General features: G+C 45.8%; 1 protein-coding gene across 1 annotated transcript in view; it reads left to right on the top strand.

Annotated features, from left to right (window-relative positions):
* Positions 1–3,308: 3,308 nt before the first annotated feature.
* GRB2 (growth factor receptor bound protein 2) overlaps positions 3,309–24,044 on the top strand; it is an 88,580-nt gene continuing 67,844 nt past the window's right edge. Inside the window, exons 1-2 of the mRNA XM_010387612.2 lie at positions 3,309–3,541; positions 16,439–16,653. Coding sequence (XP_010385914.1) covers positions 16,576–16,653 — 78 coding nt within the window. The 5' untranslated portion in view covers positions 3,309–3,541; positions 16,439–16,575. The remainder of the gene's footprint in view (positions 3,542–16,438; positions 16,654–24,044) is intronic.

Here is a 24,044-nt window from a genome sequence, read left to right as displayed (position 1 = left end):
AAAAAAACAGCGGGTGCAGTGGCTCACACCTGTAATCCCAGCACTTTGGGAGGCCAAGGCGGGCGGATCACCTGAGGTCGGGAGTTCGAGACCAGCCTGACCAACAGGAGAAGCCCCATCTCTACTAAAAATACAAAATTAGCCAGGCGTGGTGGCACATGCCTGTAATCCCAGCTCCTCGGGAGGCTGAGGCAGGAGCATCACTTGAACCTGGGAGGCGGAGGTTGCTGTGAGCCGAGATCGTGCCATTGCACTCCAGCCTGGGCAACAAGAGCGAAACTCTATCTCAAAAAAAAAAAAAAAAAAAAAAAAAAAAAAATAGATGCAATTGTCTTAAAATTTCCTCCCTAGGACTCTCATCAAATAACCAGGAAATATTAAGTACCAGAGAAGAGACAATACTTAAAGTTGTCACCACATGCAAACAGACTTTTCGTCTATTCTCCTGAGGGCAGCTGAGATTATCTAGGAGACTTTATCTGCATAGTAAGACAACCTTTATTTCAGGAAGGTGCACCTCACCTTCCTGAAATTTGTCACAACCTCCAGCTCCCAGAGCTCAGAGGAACTTTGTCCTAGGCCACTGTCTGAGCTCATTCCTTTTACCTAAAAATCACTGACTACCTCTCAATATTGCCGACCTCCCCTCATCTCCCTCACCTCTATAAAGATGGTGCTCTTTTTTTTTTTTTGAGATGGAGTCTCGCTCTGTCACCCAGGCTGGAGTGCTGTGGCCGGATCTCAGCTCACTGCAAGCTCCGCCTCCCGGGTTCACGCCATTCTCCTGTCTCAGCCTCCCGAGTAGCTGGGACTACAGGCGCCGCCACGTCGCCCGGCTAGTTTTTTGTAGTTTTTAGTAGAGACGGGGTTTCACCGTGTTAGCCAGGATGGTCTCGATCTCCTGACCTCGTGATCCGCCCGTCTCGGCCTCCCAAAGTGCTAGGATTACAGGCTTGAGCCACCGCGCCCGGCAAAGATGGTGCTCTTTAAGCTTCAGTCACCTGGCTCTTCTCTGAGTCTCATATTCTGTATAGCAACCATGCACACTGCATGTCAGTAAATTTGTATGTGCCTTTTCCTGTTAATCTATTTCCAGTTTATTTCAGCAGACTCAAACTGTAAGAGGGGACGGGAAAAATTCCCTTCACCCCTACAATCATCTCCTCACCTGCCCTTCCCTGTTCTCTGTGCCCACCCCCTCCAGTCAGCTATGCCTCTTGACTGGCAAATTTCTGTGTTCTGCCCGTTACCCAGGCCCACTCAAAACAAAAAACTGCAACTCTTCCCTCACATCTTCCTCTCTGCTTAGCAGCCAAGTCCCTCCCTTCCATGTCTAATTTTTTCTGGCTGCTATTTTAGAACAAAGTGGCATAGTGGGGAAAAAAACATGGATTTTAGAACAAGACAGGCCTTAGTCCAAATCTTAGGTCTACTATATTTTGGTTTCCTTGGGTAAATTGCTAACCTCTCTAAGGCTTAGTTTCCAAGTCTATAAAACGGGGATATTGCCCACCCTGTGGAGGTGCTATGATTTAAGTATGCATCAAGTGGTAAATAGAGGGTCCTTTTGTTATTTTCACCTCATATCAGACATCTCCTGCTCAGAAACCTTCAGAGGTTGCCCATCACTTGACTATGACACCTGAGCCATGCATTTTGGCCCTCTCTCTCTCATTACTCTTACCCCCAGTTCCTGGGCTCGGATTAATCAAAAACATTGGTTGATGGCCAGGAGTGGTGGCTCACACCTGTAATCCTAGCAGTTTGGGAGGCCGAGGCAGGTGGATCACCTGAGGTCAGGAGTCGTAGACCAGCCTGGCCAACATGGCGAAACCCCGTCTCTACTAAAAATACAAAAATTAGCTGGGTGTGGTGGCGGGCTGCTGTAATCTCAGTTACTTGAGAGGCTGAGGTGGGAGAAGGTGGAGCTTGCAGTGAGCCAAGATTGCGCACCATTGCACTCCAGCTTGGGCAACAAGAGCGAAATTCCGTCTCAAAAAAAAAAAAAAGTGACTGATTCCATTACTCTTTCCTCTTTCCTCCCTGCTTTCACTTTGTCGTTCAAACCAAATCCTTCTTGATTAGTCCATCACCAAGTACTGGCTCCCTCCTCAGCCATCTCTATGTGTATTTCAGTGGCACTTGGGGCCAAACTACCTGTCTTACAGATTAGGCAACTCTAGATTACAAAGCACTGAAAGCAGGGGCTTTATCTGGTTGGCCTTTTACCCTCCAGAGCCCCTTGCACACAGGTGATGCTCAATAAATACTTGGTGAAAGAACAATTCATTTCCTGTGTTTCAATGGGCTTGTTTTCTCTATAGAATCAGATGCTTGGTTATTCTCATCTCAGCGCTATTTTGTTGGCTTCCAGAAGGCACATTAACACTAGGTGTGTTCTGTTCTATCCTTTAATTGGAAGAGCTTTGGGAACTGAAAAACAAGAATTATTTCTCCAAGCCTCATCTTCTGCCACTCCCCCGTACTCACCGACCTCATACGGGAATTGAACTACTTAGCACTGCACAGAACACGACTTTCTCTTTCACGCCTCCGTTCCTCTGTACTTAGCCTCTGTACTTACGTGCCATTCCCTTTCCCTGAAATGCCCTTACTCTGGCTTCTCCGCCTGGCAAATTCCTATTCATCCTCCAAGACTCAGCTCAGACATCGCCGCATCACGTCTGTGAAGGCTCTTCTGCAATGGGCAGTGTAGCAGTCCCTCCTCCATCCTTTTAGATTCCTCAGCAAGTCCAAATAATTATAACAGTACTTATGGCATTATTTGTTAATTTTTCTTCGACTTCCCTAGACCGTGAATTCCTTAAGGGCCAAGATTTCTGTTCTATACCCAGCACAGTGTTCAGTCTGTATTAGGCACACGATTCAATCAATGAGCAAACAAACTCACCAATCATTCCACACTGCAGAGTTTGTACGGACCGGATTCTCAAACACTTCAAGACCTGGTCCTCTATGTAGAGCGCTTCATGCTGGAAGATCTCTTCCTCCCCTCAGCCCTTATCCATCCAACTGCCTCGGTTTGGTAGAAGAGGAAAAGAAAGTGATTAGACGGGGGAAGAGTCCTTCAGGGCTAAGCTGTCATTTACCTGTTCTGGCACCGAGAGGGTTACGGCGACCCGGGGGCGGAGCCGTGCCGAGGCCACCTGCTGCGGGGCGGTCTGGCGCATGCGCCCTGGCACTAGCTGCTCCCCACCTGCGGGGGGGCCAGGCGGTGAAGGAGCGCTTGCGCTCTGGGCCTTTTCCGCTGGGGGAAGTCTCGTGGGGGCGGGGCGGGGCGGGGCCTCGTGGAGAAGTTCTCGCGGGACACCGACGGGGAGCGGAAGCGAGGAGGCACTAGTGTTTCGGCGACCGGGCGGCGGCGGCGGCGTCTGTGTCAGAGGCTGTGGCTGTGCCTGTGTCTGTGGCGGTGACGGCGGCGGGAGCAAGCGCTGCCCTCGCGGAGCAGCCTCTGGGTCCCAGGCCGCTCGCAGCGTTGTGGAGGGGCGGGCCGGACGCTGAGCGGAACAGCTGCGCCACGGTGAGTGCGGGAGGCTGCGCTCGGCGCCGTTCTGGTGCCTCTTCCTCTCCGGTCTGCAGCGGGAGTGGGCCCCGGGGGAACCGGGACCGGCCCCGGGGTTCGGGTCGGGGCGGCGATGCTCGGGACGTGGAGCGGAATCCCCGGGGCTCCGGACTCTACGTTTCCCCTTTTGGGGCGCTTCCTTTCTGGGGACAGTCCTCCTCCGGCTCTCGCCTCTGGGCAGTCCGGGAGTCCAGGGGAAGAGGTCGGGGCTCCCTGGCGAAGTCCCCTGCCTTCATCGGGAGGGTTTGCACGGAAGGTGCCCGGGAAGCCCAGGCGGGCAGAACGCCGGCTGAGTCAGTCCGCCCGAGCCCGGCGGCGGGGGATTTGGTGTGGGTTGCAGCTGTGGTGATTGATGTGCTTTCGACCTGCACGGCAACCACGTCACGATCTCTTGGCGTCTTTGGGCTTAATTTTGTGCGGGAATCCACCTTGGGGTAGAACGTTGGCTGCTGGAGCCGGGGGAGATACCTTTATTCTGACACTTAAAAAAAAAAAAACAACTATTTGAAAAATATTTGTCAAGAAAAATTCAATAGCAGCAGGTTGGACTGCACCGAGGAAGGATTGCGGCGAGAGCGGGCGCTGGTAATTTTCATTTGCAGCGCGCCGTCTCTGTGATTGTAAGCCACATGTGAGTTATGGCTTGTTTAGAAAGTTTTTCAAGGCTGGCTTCAAACGCTATGAAAGTGCAGTTTGCAGGGGACTGAAGTGCACTTGAGGTCTATCTCCTCTTGATGTTGACTTTCAGAAATGTCAGACACATGAGAGAAATTAGCATTAGTCTCTTTTGGCTTTCTTACCTCTCTTTCGCTTAGTACTTCTCCAGTTATGTCCTTCCTTCTCCACTTCTGTGCATTCCACTAGGGACACGAAATGCTTGTGTAATGCAAGTCATTTGTCCCTTCCTCCCCCCATCACCCCCTTTTTTTTTTCTCTTATCTACTTCCCCTTCCTCCTTGTAGTCCCCACTCTGGCGTAATTTTTCGAAGTTTCTTCCCTGTCGTGCTGTTCGTTTTCTCTCATTTCAATATTCTGACTTTTTTCTCGGGAAGAGACTCTACTGCTTTCGTTCCTTTACTTTTGCGCGTCCCATGCGTTCCCTGCAGTCAGCCGGAAGGGTTGCTAGAGAGCTGTGGGAGGCTGAAGTCCCCTCTCTGAGAACAGGGAGGCTCAAAAGATTGAATTAATCCCTAAGAAATCAATCCTGCCACTAGGTCACAAGTGTGGTTTGCTTGTGTTATTTTTGTCTTTTAGTCTTCTTCTTTTAAGATTATGCTTTTGTGCCTGCTTATGCCTTCTTCTAGTGTGTCTTTATAACAGTAAGGAAGATTGGGTCGGCTCAGGGCTTACGTGACTTTTTTTTTTTTTTTATTAAGGCAGAGTTTCGCTCTCTCTAGGCTGGAATGCAATGGTGTGATCTCGGCTCACTGCAACCTCCACCTCCTGGGTTAAAGTGATTGTCCTGCCTCAGCCTCCCGAGTAGCTGGGATCATAGGCGCTCACCACCACACCCAGCTAATTTTGTATTTTTAGTAGAGATGGGGTTTCACTATGTTGTCCAGGCTGGTCCTGAACTCCCGACCTCAGGTGATCCACCTGCCTTGGCCTCCCAAAGTGTTGGGATTACAGGCGTGGGTCACTGCGCCCGGCCAGAGTTAATTCTTATAATCAGCTTTCTCCTACTAAACACAAGCATTTATTTATTTATTTATTTATTTATTTATTTATTTATTTATTTTTTTGAGATGGAGTCTTGCTCTGTCGCCCAGGCTGGAGTGCAGTGGTGCTATCTCGGCTCACTGCAGCCTCCACCTCCTGGGTTCAAGCGATTCTCCTGCGTCACCCTCCCGAGTAGCTGGGATTACAGGTGCTCGCCACCTTGCCCGGCTAGTTTTTGTATTTTTGTAGAGACAGGGTTTCACCGTGTTGGCCGGGCTGGTCTCGAACTCCTGACCTCAAGTGATCTGCCCACCTCAGCGTTGGGATTACAGACATGAGCCACTGTGCCCGGCACAAACTCAAACATTTAAATGTTTGAGGCACTTTACTTCGTCAGCAAGTTTTATTCAGATTTGAGAGGCTTACTGGGTTTTAAATACTACTAGTTGATGGTACTTAGAGATTCTTCTCGGTAATTGCTGTTATCATGTCGCATGTTGTGCATCAGAGTTCTAATTGTTACACATACAACAGAAGAGGAATGGATTTTGGAGAAATGCAGTGATACAGAATAGAGAGTCACCATGCCCTCCAGGGAGAAATTAATACTTACCTGCTTAATTCAGAGGAACTCTCCACCATTACTGAATGGCTTTTGAGAGTCTTTTTTTTTTTTTTTTTTTTTTTTGGTAAAAGTTGCCTTTTTCCTAGTGGTACCAAGTGAATATGCATTATTTTCTTTTTCTTTTTCTTTTTTTTTGTTTTTGAGACGGAGTCTCGCTCAGTCGCCCAGGCTGGACTGCACTGGTGCGATCTCGGCTCACTGCAGGCTCCACCTCCCGGGTTCACGCCATTCTCCTGCCTCAGCCTCCCGAGTAGCTGGGACTACAGGCACCACCCCCACGCCCTGCTAATTTTTGCATTTTTAGTAGAGATGGGGTTTCACCATGTTAGCCAGGATGGTCTCGATCTCCTGACCTCGTGATCCGCCCAAAGTGCTAGGATTACAGGCGTGAGCCACCGCGCCGGCGCATTATTTTCTTTCTTTCTTTCTTTCTGTCTGTCTGTCTGTCTGTCTTTTTTTTTTTTTTTTTTTTTGAGACGAATTCTCGCTCTTGTTGCCCAGGCTGGAGTGCAATGGCACGATCTTGGGTCACCGCAACTTCCGCCTCCTGGGTTCAAGCGAATCTCTTGCCTCAGCCTCCCAAGTAGCTGGGATTACAGACATACGCCACCACGCCTGGCTAATTGTGTATTTTTAGTAGAGACAGGAATTCTCCATGTTGGTCAAGCTGGTCTCGAACTCCCGACCTCAGGTGATCCATTCACCTCAGCCTCCCAAAGTGCTGGGATTACAGGTGTGAGCCACCGCACCCTGCCAGTATACATTTTCATTTCATGCAAGGACATTGTAGTGCATTATCTGGAATGCAAATTTTAAAATCTGGTTAAGGCATCTTTATGGTATAGCAATGACGTAAAATTTAGTATCCATAAAAATCACTGGGGGATCTTTTTAAAATTAGGTTCTGGTAGAACTCCAGGATGTACCCCACAGTGAATCAGTCTCTGAATGGGCAGATTTTGATACAGATGGTCTAAGGATCAAAACTGTTGTTACTGAATGTAGCCATAAATAATGAGACCGCTGTGTGGTTTTAAGTTATTCAAGTTAAAATTACATTTTTCTGTGTGTACACAAAGTCAGTATTTAGAATAGCCTAATGCAATGAATGACTATAAGCATGATTCATTTTTACATGTGTAAATTTTTTAGCATTCTTAGTACTGTGATGTGGAGTGATTTAACTTTAAATTTATACTTAATTGGGTCATTAATTTGCCTACCAGAAAATTCTTCTGAGTCTGTAGACTCAGACTACAGATTTTCCAACTTTACAGTGGTGTGAAAGCAATAGCACTCAGTAAAAACCGTACTTCTAGTATCCATATAACTCTTTTGTTTTTCACTCTCGGTACCCTAGTCAGTAAAGTACAGGAGGTATTCATCACTTTGTTATAGAATGGGCTTTGTGTTAGATGATTTTGCTCAACTGTAGGCTAATGTGTTTGGAGCACTTTTTTTTTTTTTTTTTTTTTTTTTTGAGACAGAGTCTCGCTCTGTCGCCCAGGCTGGAGTGCAGTGGCCGGATCTAGGCTCACTGCAAGCTCCGCCTCCCGGATTTACGCCATTCTCCTGCCTCAGCCTCCCGAGTATCTGGGGCCACAGACGCCCGCTACCTGGCCCGGCTAGTTTTTTTGTATTTTTTCGTAGAAACGGGGTTTCACCGTGTTAGCCAGATGGTCTCGATCTCCTGACCTCGTGATCCGCCCGTCTCGGCCTCCCAAAGTGCTGGGATTACAGGCTTGAGCCACCGCGCCCGGCCTTGGAGCACATTTAAGGTAAGGTAGGCTAGGCTAAGCTATGGTGTTTGGTAGGTTAGGTGTATTAAAATGCATTTTCAGTGTTAACGATATTTTGTTTTCTTTCTTTTTTTTTTTTTGAGACGAAGTTTCGCTCTGTCGCCCAGGCTGGCGTGCAGTGGCCGGATCTAGGCCCACTGCAAGCTCCGCCTGCCGGGTTTACGCCATTTTCCTGCCTTAGCTTCCCAAGTAGCTGGGACTACAGACGCCCGCCATCTTGCCCGGCTAGTTTTTTATATTTTTTTAGTAGAGACGGGGTTTCACCGTGTTAGCCAGGATGGTCTCGATCTCCTGACCTTGTGATCAGCCCGTCTCGGCCTCCCAAAGTGCTGGGATTACAGGCTTGAGCCACCGCACCCGGCCTTGGAGCACATTTAAGGTAAGGTAGGCTAGGCTAAGCTATGGTGTTTGGTAGGTTAGGTGTATTAAAATGCATTTTCATTGTTAACGATATTTTGTTTTCTTTCTTTTTTTCTTTTTGAGACGATGTCTCGCTCTGTCGCCCGGGCTGGCGTGCAGTGGCCTGATCTCGGCTCACTGCAAGCTCCGCCTGCCGGGTTTACGCCATTTTCCTGCCTTAGCTTCCCAAGTAGCTGGGACTACAGGCGCCCGCCATCTTGCCTGGCAAGTTTTTTGTATTTTTTAGTAGAGACGGGGTTTCACCGTGTTAGCCAGGATGGTCTCGATCTCCTGACCTCGTGATCCGCCTGTCTTGGCCTCTCAAAGTGCTGGGATTACAGGCTTGAGCCACCGCACCCGGCCTTGGAGCACATTTAAGGTAAGGTAGGCTAGGCTAAGCTATGGTGTTTGGTAGATTAAGTGTATTAAAATGCATTTTCAGTGTTAACGGTATTTTGTTTTCTTTTTTTTTTTGAGACGAAGTCTCGCTCTGTCGCCCAGGCTGGAGTGCAGTGGCCGGATCTCAGCTCACTGCAAGCTCCGCCCGCCGGGTTTACGCCATTCTCCTGCCTCAGCCTCCCGAGTAGCTGGGACTTCTGGCGCCCGCCATCTTCCCCGGCTAGTTTTTTGTATTTTTTAGTAGAGACGGGGTTTCACCGTGTTAGCCAGGATGGTCTCAATCTCCTGACCTCGTGAGTCCGCCCATCTCGGCCTCCCAAAGTGCTGGGATTACAGGCTTGAGCCCCCGCGCCTGGCGATATTTTCAATTTATGATGGTTTCATCAGGATATCTGCCTATGCAGATGGAAGCTCCAGATTTACTTTAGAACATGTGGGCTAGTATTTGAAAATACTAGTTAATACTAATATTAACTAGTACTGAATATAAACTAGACTGAAAATATTAGTTAAGGTCTCTGGCTTATACTAGATTATAATAATAAAATCATCACAGCCCACACTATAGTGGATAATTAGTTAGCTCAGTCTTTTGGAGAGAGCCAGAGACTTCTGCCAAGCAGTTTACAACCATTATCTCTTTTAATTATCAAAATGACTTTATAAGATAGTTGCTGCTATTATTCCCATTTTCCAGTTGAGGGATACTAAGGATTACAGAATATAAGTTATTTCTCCAGTGTCCCCTCATTAGTAAGTGGAAAAGTAACATTTGAATCCAAGTCTAACTCCAGAGCGTCAGTAAACTTTTTGGTTTGTGTTCTAACTACAAAAGTAACATATGCCTATTGTAAGAATAATGAAAATACAATTGAGGTGTATCATGCAGAAAGTAAAAGTGTTCTATGATCTCGCTAGCAGAGATAAGCATTGTTAGCCTTTTTTTTTTTAAGCACATACTGATACATTATTTTGCCTTACAGAAATAGGATAAACTATAATTTTTCTGCAGCTTTAAAAATTTGAGGAGAATGGCTTGAACCCAGGAGGTGGAGGTTGCTTTGAGTAGAGATCACACCACTGCACTCTAGCCTGGGCGACAGAGCAGGACTCCAGTCTCAAAAAAAAAAAAAAAACCAAAATTGGTAACATATCCTGGTGTTTATGTAAATACTCCATACACAAGTTCATGGATATTGATCAAGGGTGTGTGTGTATATGTGTATGTTGCACATTGTGTTTTGTCTCATTGTTTCAGTGAGATAAATCTGGGAAGTGGAATTGCTTGGTCAAGAATATGTATTGGTCGGGCACAGTGGTTCGTACCTGTCACCCCAGAACTTTGGGAGGCTGAGGTGGGCGGACCACTTCGAGTTGGAGACCAGCCTGGCCAACATGGTGAAACCCCATCTCTATTTGAAAATACAAACATTAAAAACACATACAAGCACACACAAAAAAAGAAAATACAAAAATTATGTGGTGGTGACACACCTGGAATCCCATCTACTTGGGAGGCTGAGGCAGGAGAATCGCTTGAACCCAGGAGGCGGAGGTTGCAGTGAGATGAGATCACGCCACTGCATTCCAGCCTGGGCAACAGAGTGAGATGCTGTCTCAAAAGAAAAAAGGGAGCATGAGGCCAAGTATGGTGGTATACATGTAATCCCAGCACTTTGAGAAGCCAAGGCCAGTGGATCGCCTGAAGTCAGGAGTTCGAGTTCAGCCTAGCCAACATAATGAAAGCCTGTCTCTACTAACAATACAAAAGTTAGCCGGGCATGGTGGTGTACGCCTACAGTCCTAACTACTTGGGGGGCTGAGGCAGGGGAATTGCTGGAACTCAGGAGGCAGAGATTGCAGTGAGCTGAGATTGTGCCATGGCACTCCAGCCTGGGTGACAGAGCGAGATTCCATCTCAAAAAAAGGAGTATGTATTTACAAAAATTAGCCAGGTGTGGTGGCACACACCTGTAGTCCCAGCTCCTTGGGAAGCTGAGGTGGCAGGATGGCGTGAGCCTGGGAGGTCAAGGCTGCAGTGAGCCAAGATAGCACCCACCACACTCCAGACTGGGTGACAGAGCAAGACCCTGTCTCAAAAAAAAGGGTATATATGAATATTTCAAAATTGTTGGTCAGGGCTGGGCACGGTGGCTTACGCCTGTAATCCCAGCACTTTGGGAGGCCGAGGCGGGCGGATCATGAGGTCAGGAGATCGAGACCATCCTGGCTAACACGGTGAAACCGCGTCTCTACTAAAAATACAAAAGTTAGCTGATTGTGGTGGTGGGGGCCTGTAATCCCAGCTACTCAGGAGGCTGAGGCAGGAGAATGGCTTGAACCTGGGAGATGGAGGTTGTGGTGAGCCAAGATCGCGCCACTGCATTCCAGTCTGGGTGACAAAGCGAGACTCTGTCTCCAAAAAAAAAAAAAGAAAAAATTGTCAAGGCCAGGTGTGGTGGCTCACACCTGGAATCCCAGCACTTGGGGAGGCTGAGATGGGGAGGATCACTTGAGGCCAGGAGTTTGAGATCAGCTTGGGCAACATGGTGAGACCCGGTCACTACAAAAAAAAAAATTAGCCAGGCATGGTGGTGTGCACCTGTAGTCCCAGCTACTTGGGAGGCTAAGGCAGGAGGATGGCTTGAGCCAAGGAGTTTGAGGCTGAAATCAGCCATGATTGTACCACTGCACTTCAGCCTGGGCAATAGAGCGAGACTCTGTCTCAAATAATATAAGTAAATAGGCCAGGCACAGTGGCTCATGCCTGTAATCTCAGCACTTTGGGAGGGTGAGATGGGCGGATCACCTGAGGTCAGGAGTTCAAGACCAGCCTGGGCAACATGGCAAAACCCTGTCTCTACTAAAAATACAAAAATTAGCTGGTCATGGTTGCAGGCACTTGTAATCCCAGCTACTTGGGAGGCTGAGGCAGGAGAATCGCTTGAACCCAGGATATGGAGGTTGCAGTGAGTAGAGATCATACCACTGAACTCCAGCCTGGGGGATAGAGCAAGACTGTGTCTCTGAAAAAGAAATAAATAAAAATAAATAAAAATTGTCAATAGATTACCAAATAACTCACCAAAAAGATTGAGCTGAGCTCATTAATTCCTTGCTGTAGTGTGGGTTCTGTGGTGATTTTATTGTTACAATGTAACACCAGGCCACATTGTCAGTAGCTTCTCGAAATGTTGAATGAATGGACACCTGGTAGGGTAAAAAGTCTATGCCTGGTGTGGTGGCTCATACCTGTAATCCCAGCACTTTGGGAGGCCAAGGCAGGCAGATTTGTTGAATTTAGGAGTTTGAGACCAGCCTGGGCAGCATAGGGAGACCCTGTCTCTACAAAAAAAAACGAGCAGGGTGTGCTGGCTGGTGTCTGTAGTCCCCACTAAGGAGGCTGAGGTGGGAGGATTCCTTGATCCCAGGAGGTGGAGGTTGCAGTGAGCCAAGATCACACCACTGCACTCCAGCCTTTGCTGCAGAGTGACACCCTGTCTGAAAAAATAAAAGTCTGTTTACTCAAAGTATTGCAGATTGGATATTATAAATCTTTTTAAAATTTGCCAATTAGTATATGAGTATATGAAAGAACTCTGTTTTAATTTGCATTTCTTTTCATATGTCTTAAATAGAGTAACATTTTAAATTTCTTTTGAAGGCTGGGCGCAGTGGCTCATGCCTGTAATCCCAGCACTTTGGGAGGCTGAGGTGGGAGTTTGAGACCAGCCTGGCCAACATGGCGAAACCCAATCTCTACTAAAAATACAAAAATTAGCCAGGCATGGTGGTGCACACCTGTAGTCCCAGCTACTTGGAAGGCTGAGGCAGGAGAATTGCTTGAGCCTGGGAGGCAGAGGTTGCAGTGAGCTGAGATCGTGACACTGCAGTCCAGCCTGGGCGACAGAGCTAGATGCTGTCTCAAAAAAATAAAAAAATAAAAAAAAATAAATTTATTTTGAGTCATTATTACATGTCAGGCTCTATCCAAAGCATTTAATGTGTATTATCTATGTTGTCTAATCCTCAGTGGCTCTTATATGGTAGATATTATTCTCATTCTACGGATGAGAAAACTGGAACTTGTTTCACAACTTTGCCCAAAACTGTAGCTGTAGGTGTGAGGGGCCCGCCTCTAGACACCATGAAGATGCAACACTAAGCTATACTGGACTGGGTCATGTATTTTATTTTCTGTGCATTTGGGGAAGAAGAGAGTTAAATGGAAGAAAGAAAAACTTGCAAATACTTTTAGGATAGTCGTTTTTTGGATACAGTTGATATTGTTTGAAATGAAAGATTAAAGCTGTGCTTACCCTTCTTAAAATTCACTGCTTGGGATGGGCTGGTAGCAGTTTTGAGGTTACCCTCAGTAGGCTTCAGTGTTTAGTACACTACACCCCATTTTCTTGGGAAATGAACAGCAACGTCTACTCTGTTAAAATCATTATACGTTGTGTCTGCTTTCAGATTTCTTCCTTTTAGTAATTAGTGTTGTGTATGTGTTAGAATTTTTTTCTGTCTTTACTGAAACGCACCCTTTGGAATTCCTTTAGCGAATACGCTGTTTTGGGTGGATAACCTAATAAGCTTTCCTCTTCGAGTTTTCGGTTTTTTAACTCAGCACAGCCTTGGAAGTAGGGATTTAATTTTCTGTCAAGCTCTGCATCTCACAAAGCAATAGTTACTCAAAACATGATTTTCAAGAAGGTTATTCTTTTTAAGCTTTCAGCAGATGAGTTGAGTAGCAGTAGGAAAGCAGGTGTTGAGAACTGTCTTGGTTTTTGGTACTGCTATTGAATAACATTGCAGCTGTCTTAAATCCTGAATGGCTCAGAAGCTTATGGCTGGTCTTACTACATGGCACCTTGATAGTGACAGGGCTTTTCGTTTCTATCTGATTTCTGTTTTTCAAAAATAAAACTCCTTATTTTTCTCCTATCATTTTAAGTATCTATCACTAACACATAGTCTTAGCAATAGAGACCAGTTAAAATAAACAGGCTGAGGAAAATGTTGATAGCATGTAGGAGAGATTTTGGAGCATTTGTTAAAAGTAAACGTAGGGCTGGGCATGGTGGCTCACTCTCCCTTGTAACCCCAGCACTTTGGGAGGCCGAGGCAGGCAGATTGCTTGAGGCCAGGAGTTTGAGACCAGCCTGGGTCTTAAAAGGTAGATATTATTCTCGTTTTACATATGAGAAAACCGGAGCTTGTTTCAAAGGTTTGCCCAAAATTATAGCTGTTAGTGTGAGGGGCCTGCCTCTAGAGACCATGCAAATTCAACACTAAGCTATACTGGACTGGTCTCACATAGTGAGACCCTGTCTCTACAAAAAGTAGAAAAAGTAGCCGGGCATAGTGGCCCACACCTGTAGGTCCAGCTACTTGGGAAGCTGAGGCGTGAGGATTGCTTGAGCCCAGGAGGTCAAGGCTGCAGTAAGCCATGACATGCCACTGCACTTGTGCCTGGACAACAGAGCAAGACCCCGTCTCAAAAAAAAAAAGAAAGAAAAAGTAAAAGTAGATACACAGGGAACTAGGCAAGTAAGAAATAGAACACTAAGCAGTTACTAATGCTGGGGAAAATTGAAGGATTGTACAAAAAAGTATCATTGGGTCAGGCACAGCCGCTGATGCCTGTAATCCCAGCACCTGGGGAGGCCAAGGTGGACAGATCACTTGAGGCGCCAGGAGTTCAAGACCAGCCTGGCCAACATGGCGAAACCCCGTCTCTACTAAAAATATCAAAAGTAGCCAGGCTTGTTGGCATGTGCCTATAGTCCCAGCTACAGGCCAAGGTAGGAGGATCGCTTGAACCTGGGAGGTGGAGGTTGCAGTGAGCCGAGATCATGCCACTGCACTCCAACCTGGGCAATCTTAGACTCTAGCTCAAAAAAAAAAAAAAAAAAAAGTATGATTGGTTTTAGTGCATTATTTAAATTATCAGTGAGTAGTATTTCATGATATACTACTGATTAAACCAGAATATGTGATACTATTGGTATAGGGCAGGGGGAAACTAAATCTTCACCTTGCAGACAATAGATAATGGCTGGAATAAACTAAGAAAGCAGTAAAAGCACATTCTTTAGAAATACTGTATCCATTTTGTGCATTGACTACAAGATTAAAAAACAGAAAAGTACTCTAAATACAAAGAGAAAGCAAAAAACAAAATTGAGAGTGATCGCCTGTGGGTGTTGGTAGGGAGCTGCTCTTTTTCATAAGCCTTTTAAAACTCTGACTTTTAAAATTATGTGCATGGGTTAGTTAGATCAAAATACAGAGTGTAAGTGAAGGGCATTTAAGGATACACAAAAATAAATACTCTCAGATCAACCTCTGCATTTTTAAATATTTCCTGGGACTCTTTCTTTACTTCCCGTGTTACAGCCAGTGGCTCCACATGGAATATCTTAGGTATGGCCTGAAGGAATAAACATTGATTTGGTTTATTAGTTACCTGCAGCAGAATGTTTGGCTTTCAGAATTTGACTGAAGGACTCACTATCAGACGATTTATTTTCTTTTTGATAATACTTACCTCGGTCTAATCTTAATATTCCCCACTGGCTCACTACTTGGTCCATTTGCAGCTATGCTTGATTAGTGCCCCAATTGTCAACTTTAGAACAAAGGAATAATAATCACTTGTGCCCCTCAAATAAGCTGCTAGGTCGTAATTATCCAAGAAAGGTGTCACTATAAATAATCTGTCCCAGTTCTGTTGTTTTCTGCTTTTTAGCAAGTATGAAAACAGTGACCGAGCTAACCAGAACAAGGCTTTACTTTTCTTTAGTTATCCACAGATCTAGGTTGTGTCCTATATTCATGGCTGGAGATGCTTCGCTACACCAGTGATTGTACTACTGCCAGTTCATCATCACCTGATACAGTATCTCAGGGTTCTCACAGAATCTTTTACCTGCAAAATGCAGTTTGCATCAGTTTTACACTCTGCTTGCTCTAAGAAGCTGTGTGCAAGGTGACTGAGAGAGAGACTTCACTTTAACCTTCTTTGGGCACCATCTCCCTGCACTTTCTTTCCCAAACAAGATAGTTGGCAGCTCAGATTCTGAAAAAGGGATTCCTTTCAAGTGTAGATTAGGACTTCAGCTCTGCTCCTTAGGTTAGTTAGAAATAATGTGGAGCTATTTCTGAAGTGCCGAGTCTTGGTCATTTATTTCATTCCTGGTGGGGACCCCAGAGTCCTGGGGATCTGCAGGGGAAAGAGAGCCTTATGCAAGGGCATCATCCCCACTATTTCCACCGTACGCGGCTCGGAGCTGTGATCTTTTTCTGGTTACCTGAACTTGCCGATCACAACATGGGAGTGCTGGGGGAAAGCCGCCAGTGCTTGTAGCAGTAAATGGATTGAAAAAGCAGTTCCTACGTTTACTTACTCCTGCTCTCCTGGGAGCAGACCATGGTTTAGTTTCGAGAAGAGTGCACCAGCTCGAGACCAAAGAGTCTTGCTTTGCTTGCTCTTGACTGTGGAATAGGGAAGCCAGCATTCTCAGAAGACCAGAAGGGAAGGTGGGGGGAAGGGAGAGAGACAGGCCTGTTTAACCGAGAAGAGACAGGTGCCATCCCCAGGGTGAGGCCTTCCTTTCAGTGGACCGTATTTGGTGCTGGAGAAGAGCCTGTGAGGAGTGAAGGAGGAAAGGCGGAGACTGAGCGGGACTCCAGCCGGTTCCTGCACGCAGTGCACACCCAGCGGGAAGGAAGAGGAAGTGTGTTCAGGAATAGCTCAGGCAGCTGTGCCATTGGCCGACAGGCCTGTCAGTCGCCTGGGGGCTGAGACTGAAAAGAGGAAGAAGTGAGGGGGAGCCGTTGCCTGGAAGGGAGGGAGGAGGTCTGAGCCAGGCCGAGCCAGGGGGCGTGGGGGCTGGGACAGCAGGCGGATTGGCAGGGCGGGGTTGCCTTCAATCCTGGCCACTTCTCTTAATCGTCCCTCTCCTGCTTCAGATTGGCATTGTGTGTCCCAGAGTGCCGGAGCGAGTCCCAGAAGAGAGGCGAGGCTAAGCCCAGAGCGCTGGGTTGCTTCGGCAGGGAAGACTCCCTTCCCCCTGCTTCAGGCTGCTGAGCACTGAGCAGCGCTCAGAATGGAAGCCATCGCCAAATATGACTTCAAAGCTACTGCAGACGACGAGCTGAGCTTCAAAAGGGGGGACATCCTCAAGGTAAGTGCTGATGCCGAGCACAATGCTGAGATCGCTCTCCTTGTGCTCACTCACCTTCTTTCGCCCTGATTACACACAAAGAAGCTGTGTTTTTCATTGTAGACTTTCAACATTTACCATCATATTTGATCTGGAGAGCTTGAGATAGATGCTGAGTAGAATATTAAATATGACTTAAGTGAGTTGGTGTGATGTGTGGTCTTTAACTGCCTTTGTGTGAATGCTTCAAGTATTTGTTTGTTGATACTGGTAATATTTCAAGTAAAGTCAAAGTAGTGTGATTGTAGAAAGGAAGTATATGGGTAGATTGATTTGCCCTGTAGAGTTTTATTTTAAAAATAGCATTTTTTAAAAAGAGCTAGACTTGAAGTATTTATGTAAAAGCATTCAGTTAGTCTTGTCTTATATAGCCAAAAGATTTTGCTTTCTAGAATATGGTTTTGGTAGGTTAGAAATTAATTTTCCCAATTTAGAGAGGTTGTTAGAAGTGCATACCAAAACTCATTAAAGAACCTCAGTGTATTTTTATTCTTTGTGAAAAAACAAATGGAGTTCGAAATAATAAGGTGCAACCTGCTATTGTACAAGTCAGATTTCCACTTTCTTAAAAGAAACTTGAGGAGCAATTACCCCATATTAAACTCTAATTGCACGAAAAGAAACCTGCTGACAGTTTAAAAATCAGCTTCTATACCGTGTGCAGCTTATTTTGAGCCCCACTATTTATATGAGAATTCGCTCTCCCCCAGCACATGTTAATTATGTTGTTTACCCAATTGACTGTAGCAGTTTGCCCTTTTGGATGTGTAATGTATTTTAACGAGGATGAGTGTTATCAAAGAGTATGTTAATTTTAAAGGAGGAAAGTCTGAAGCTTAATGTTTTGTTTCCTGTGTCTCAAGTTTTGACATTTTTCCTTCAGAGCCTTAGACTGATTGTTGGAATTTGCTACCTCATTTGTTTACTACCCCTGAATGAAATTCTTAGAATTTTATAAAGAGAAAGCAAGTGGAGATGTAGAAATATGGTTCTTTATAAAAGGACGTGCAATTTTTTTACTTTTAAGTTATGTGGACTTATTGATAGTCTCTATTTTGCCCTCATTGCCCAAAGCGTACAGTTCTACTCTGAAGTTAACTGCCCAGTAATTTCTTAATGTTAGAAACATAAGTTGAGCCTCATAGAAGGTGATGCTGCAGAGCCCGTTAAAGAGAAGAAAACTCTGTGTCTGTGTGTTCATTTCAAAGCTGTGTTTGTGGCTTTTCGAGGGTATTCTCAAAGTCAGCACTCAATTGTCAGGAAGCAGAAGGAACCAGCTCTAGGTTTCTATTTTCTTTTTTTTTTTTTTTTTTTTGAGACGGAGTCTTGCTCTGTCGCCCGGGCTGGAGTGCAGTGGCCGGATCTCAGCTCACTGCAAGCTCCGCCTCCCGGGTTTATGCCATTCTCCTGCCTCAGCCTCCGGAGTAGCTGGGACTACAGGCACCCGCCACCTCGCCCGGCTATTTTTTTGTATTTTTAGTAGAGACGGGGTTTCACCGTGTTAGCCAGGATGGTCTCGATCTCCTGACCTCGTGATCCGCCCGTCTCGGCCTCCCAAAGTGCTGGGATTACAGGCTTGAGCCACCGCGCCCGGCCTAGGTTTCTATTTTCTTGGACTAGAGAAAATATGCCCAGCTAGAGATCAGGGCAAAGTTAACTTAGACTACAAAATTGCTCAGTTTTCATTGGTATATGGGAGAGGAAATTTGATGTTTCTGTAGGTGATTACTGTTTTCCGCAGATAACCTACTTGTGATGGTATAAGACAGGCTACTCAAAATGCCCCCATTTATAACCTGTACAAAACCCTTTTGGGCCAGTATTTTTTGTTTGTGATATAAACTTAGGTTTCATAAGATTATCTTAGAAACTTGAACCTAGAAGGCTGGTAGTTCATATTTTTCTCTAAATCTGTCCCATTGCACATGAAGCACTGAAGCAACAAGTTAAAACAAAACTAGGGACATGCGGTCTCTTTTTAAGAATTTTTTTTGGCCGGACGCGGTGGCTCACGCCTGTAATCCCAGCACTCTGGGAGGCCGAGACGGGCGGATCACGAGGTCAGGAGATCAAGACCATCCTGACTAACACGGTGAAACCCCGTCTCTACTAAAAATACAAAAATTAGCCGGGCGCGGTGGCGGGTGCCTGTAGTCCCAGCTACACGGGAGGCTGAGGCAGGAGAATGGCGTGAACCCAGGAGGCGGAGCTTGCAGTGAGTGGAGATCGCGCCACCGCACTCCAGCCTGGGCGACGGAGTGAGACGGCTAGTTTTTTGTGTTTTTTTTTTTCTTTTTTTTAGTAGAGACGGGGTTTCACCATGTTAGCCAGGATGGTCTCGATCTCCTGACCTCGTGATCCGCCCGTCTCGGCCTCCCAAAGTGCTGGGATTACAGGCTTGAGCCACCGCGCCCCGCAAGAATTTTTAAACAAGAACTTTCCCTGATTTCTGTCTTTGAAGTTTATGCTAGACCTAGACCATGAACATTTTATAAATTCTTTAACTTAAATTAGTAAACTCAGGAACAAGTGTAAAAACCTTCTCTCCCATCCTTTTATTAGGGAAGAAGATGCTGTTTAACAATCCCTCAGAAATTTTTATTATGGAGGAGAAAGTAAATCAGAATATTCACGTTCACTTTCAGATTTTCTTTGAGGAGAGAGAAAAATACGTATATGTGGTTCTTTTCAATTTGGTAGATAACCGAGATATGAAGTCATAATGCCATTATTACTTTTGAACGGTGGCCATTAGCTGTGTGTTGGTAATGTGGCTTTACTCCAAAAGAAAAAAAAAGAGTGACGATACAGTAGTTGCCCTTTGTCTCATAACTGTGTGAAATGGCTGGGTGAAGAGGAGGAACATGCTTTCTTAAAAGCTGTTAGTTAAAAAAACAGAGTTTTTCTCATTTGATTCTTCCTTTGGATAGCTTTGATTTGGTAAGTCTTGAGGGTATTAATTGTAAACCAAAACATGTTTTAAAAGTTGCTGGAATGGCATTGACCAATTTAACTTTCATTGAAATAGGCATATATATGTATGCTTCTCTTGATAAAGGAGATGTGCATATGGATATTGAATAAGTTTCATTTCAAGATAATGAAATAGAAAGGCACTTAGCCTTCACCCTCTGACTATAGTTCAGAAGGATCACATCTTCTCCTGTCTTGGAGTTCCTGGTTAACTTTTAGTTAAAAATGGTGACTCCTGGGGCCGGGTGTGGTGGCTCAAGCCTGTAATCCCAGCACTTTGGGAGGCCGAGGTGGGCGGATCACGAGGTCAGGAGATCGAGACCATCCTGGCTAACACGGTGAAACCCCGTCTCTGCTAAAAAAAAAATACAAAAACTAGCTGGGCGAGGTGGCGGGCGCCTGCAGTCCGAGCTCCTCGGGAGGCTGAGGCAGGAGAATGGCGTAAACCTGGGAGGCGGAGCTTGCAGTGAGCTGAGATCCGGCCACTGCACTCCAGTCCGGGCGACAGAGCGAGACTCCGCCTCAAAAAAAAAAAAAAAATGGTGACTCCTTTCCTCCAGCACACCCTTTCCCTACTTTCTGTCTACACGTTGACCTGTTACTGTCCTGAGAAAAAGAGGAAAAAATAAAAGCATTTTCCTAAAATAGAGTTGAATGGTTCAATATGTCTGCCTTTGTTTCTCTCTCTTATAAAAGCTTGTGTTTTTTCTTGGCTGGGGGAGGGAGAGGACACTGAGATGTAAAATAGAAGGAATTGCCCTTCCTCTGTAGGTTTCAGGCCTGGTGTGGTTGGAATAAATCAGAATTCCTCCCACCATTGTAGGGCAGACTTGAGACAGTCCCGGAGGTTCTCCACTGTCAAGACCCCTAAATAGTCTACACTAGAGCACATAAAACTGGATGAGCTTACCTAGGAGCTGCAGCTGCCATTTAGGGGCTTATGTATACTTACTTCAAATTATGCTGCATAGGAATTAAGAGACCATTTTGAGCTCTCAAATCTGTGCTCATTCCATTCTAGAGCCAGCTTCTTGCTTTCTTCAACTCTAGTGGAGAGCCAGCCCTGGGTCATCTAGTTGTATTCTACCTTCTCTGGGACTAACTACCTTTACTAGTTTCTTAAACTACTTTAAAAACAGGTCTTGAGTTCACATTGAGATCTTCAAAGCATCCTCTGTCTTGGTAGCACTGCCTGGCCTATTTCAGTGTCACACTCACTAAGCATCTCTTGAGCCAGATACTGGGATAAGTTGCTTTGAGAGTTGGGAGAGAAATATAAGATGTTCTTAGTCCCTTCAGAAGCTCCAAAGTCTCAAGAGAACTGAGATTAATATGTGAAGCCGTACAAGATGGTATATAAAAATTTTTTTAGAAAAGGGAACGATCTTTTAAAATTTCTTAAGTTAGACTTACTATTTTACAGATGAGGAAATGGTGGCCCATAGAGTTAAATGATCTATCCAAGATCACACAACTGTCATTCTTAGTAGTGATTTGTAGTAGTGATTCTTAGGAGTATTTGATGGTATGCACACTGTAACTGCTAGAGTCATTCAGGAAGGATGAGACTGGCAAGCGCTGACATCAGTCAGGTGTGTGCAGAGTTGTGACTTGAACTGAACCTTGTAAGGAGAACAAGACGTGTAGGTTAAGAGAAGAAGCACATTTCAAGGGAGACAGAAGTTGTGCTTGTTGTGTTTGAGATAGGAAGGCTGGAATAAGAATCTGGACTGACATAGTGGAAAATAAGGTAGAGTTGGAGCGAGGTGAGAAAGGCCTAGTTAAGAGTTTGGTCCTTAAGAAGCCTCCGAAGGTTTTTAGTGATGAAGAGCGTTGTGTGTGTGTAAAGAATTGCAAGGGGGCAAGCCTGGGATCCCAAGCCTGGATGGTGTCAAGTAATCCGTATCAACCTGGGATACTAGAAATGAAGGAGGGGAGTGGTTTGAAAGATACTGAAAGGAAGAATCACAGGATTTCTGCCTGTCAGATAGGGGCATTTGAGTAAGTCTCCTAAGAAAGAAATGCCCTTTGATTATGATCCTCAATGGAGAAGATCGGTGAAGAGCCAAACCCTAGTTTGCTTGGTTAGAGTTTTCACAAGTTGTAAGTCCTGAGTTTCAGTGCACGAGTCCCATTTCAGGGGTTCGAATTACCTAATCTAAATAAAAAACCAGGTACACTAGTAGAAGCCTGAAGGCCCCACCTGCTCATGAAGCTGAGAGAGGAAGATGGCTTGAGCCCAGGAGTTGGAACCCAACCTGGGCAACAAAGCAAGACCCCATCTCCAAATTAAAAAAAAAAAAAGAAAAGAAAAAAGGAGGTCCCCCCCCCCCCCACTATTTAAAAATCCTAGTATCAGTGTACTCTGCAGAAGCATTAATTTTTTCTCCCAAAGTGCTGGGATTACAGGTGTGAGCCATTGTACCCAGCCTTTGCCTTTTGGTAAGAATTCTTATCAATCTCGTTGACTGAACCAGAATATTGCATTTAATCTTTAAGAAGGAGGTTAGTTTGTGGCCAGGCGCGGTGACTCATGCCTGAATCCCAACACTTTGGGGAGGCCGAGGCGCATGGATCATTTGATCAGGAGTTCGAGACCAGCCTGGCCAACATGGTGAAACCCTGTTTCTACTAAAAATACAAAAAACAGACGGGCCTGGTGGTGTGGGTGCATACCTGTAATCCCAGCTACTCAGGAGGGTAAGGCAGGAGAATCACTTGAACCCGGGATGTGGAGGTCGCAGTGAGCTGAGATTGTGCCACTGCGCTCCAGCCTGGGCAACTGAGAGAGACTCCATCTCAAAAAAACAAACAAAAAAAAAAAGGAAGGGGGCAGTTTGTTGTTTCAGTGCTCTTAAAGCAAATAATCTGCTTGCTTTTTATTATATTCATTTTGTCAGCTGAATCGTCTATTTCCAAATAGGTGCTGAGAATGAACTTTCAGTTCCTATATAAATAAGACTCTTTTTGGGAGACTGGCTGAAGAGGATTCTTCCCCCTGGTTGGAGAAGGAAACGAGTAAGGAAATGTAGTATTCCTTCAGAATCTTTCAGTTTCACCTCTAAACCATATGGTTGAATAGCTAGTAAGTTGTTGGGTTTTTTTTTTTTTTTTTTTTTGGCAAAGTCTTGCTCTGTCGCCCAGGCTGGAATTGCGCGATCTTGGCTCGCTACAGCCTCCACCTCCTGGGTTCAAGCGATTGTCCTGTCTCAGCCTCCTGAGTAGGTGGGATTATAGGCGCCTGCTACCACACCTGGCTAATTTTTTGTATTTTTAGTAGAGATGTGGTTTCACAGTGTTGGCCAGGATGATCTTAAACTCCTGACCTCAAGTGATCCACCCACCTTGGCCTCCCAAAGTGCTGGGATTACAGGTGTGGTGAGCCACCAGGCCCGGCCTGCTAAATTATAGGTTATTCCTAATCTTGAGTGCTGAAAGATTGGCTTTTTTTTTTTTTTAAGACAGTCTCCCTTTGTCACCAAGGCTAGAATGCAGTGGTGCCGTCATAGTTCGCTGTAACCTCTGTCTCCCAGGCCCAAGCAATCCTCCCACCTCAGCCTATAGCTGGGACTACAGGCGTGTGCTACCACACCCTGCTAATTTTTGTACTTTTAGTAGAGATGGGTTTCACCATGTTGGCCAGGTTGGTCTCAAACTCCTAGCCTCAAAAGATCCACCCGCCTTGGCTAGGATTACAGGCTTGAGTCACCATGCTGGGCGAGATTGGCATTCTTTTTTTTTTTTTTGAGACGGAGTCTCGCTCTGTCACCCAGGCTGGAGTGCAGTGGCCGGATCTCAGCTCACTGCAAGCTCCGCCTCCCAGATTCACGCCATTCTCCTGCCTCAGCCTCCTGGGTAGCTGGGACTACAGGTGCCGCCACCTTGCCCGGCTAGTTTTTTGTAGTTTTTAGTAGAGACAGGGTTTCACCGTGTTAGCCAGGATGGTCTCGATCTCATGACCTCGTGATCCGCCCGTCTCGGCCTCCCAAAGTGCTGGGATTACAGGCTTGAGCCACCGCACCCGGCCGAGATTGGCATTCTTAACCCCATTTTATGGGTGCAGAAACAGGCTCAAAGCTTAAGAAACTTGCTCAGGTTCACACATCTAGCAAGTGACAGATGGAGTCTGATCTTAGAACTTGCTGTGGTGTACCCATTCACAACACATGGATACGCCTCTTAACTGTCCCAGTATTAGCAAACCAGAAAGGTTAGGGTATCAGTAGTCTTGCTTTGTTCAACTGCCCGGCATTGCTTCCATGAGTGATTTATTGGACTTCCTGTCTAGACTAAGTTTGTCATTTTGTAAGTCAGATTACCAGATATGACAAAGATTGACCCCATCCTCTGTTGACTGCAGTGTGAAGAAATGGGTACCA

The sequence above is a fragment of the Rhinopithecus roxellana genome, chromosome 19, assembly GCF_007565055.1.
Source record: "Rhinopithecus roxellana isolate Shanxi Qingling chromosome 19, ASM756505v1, whole genome shotgun sequence".
Taxonomy (NCBI): Eukaryota; Metazoa; Chordata; class Mammalia; order Primates; family Cercopithecidae; genus Rhinopithecus; species Rhinopithecus roxellana.
Note: the sequence above shows the minus strand (reverse complement) of the source record. Positions and strands in the feature narration are given on the sequence as shown.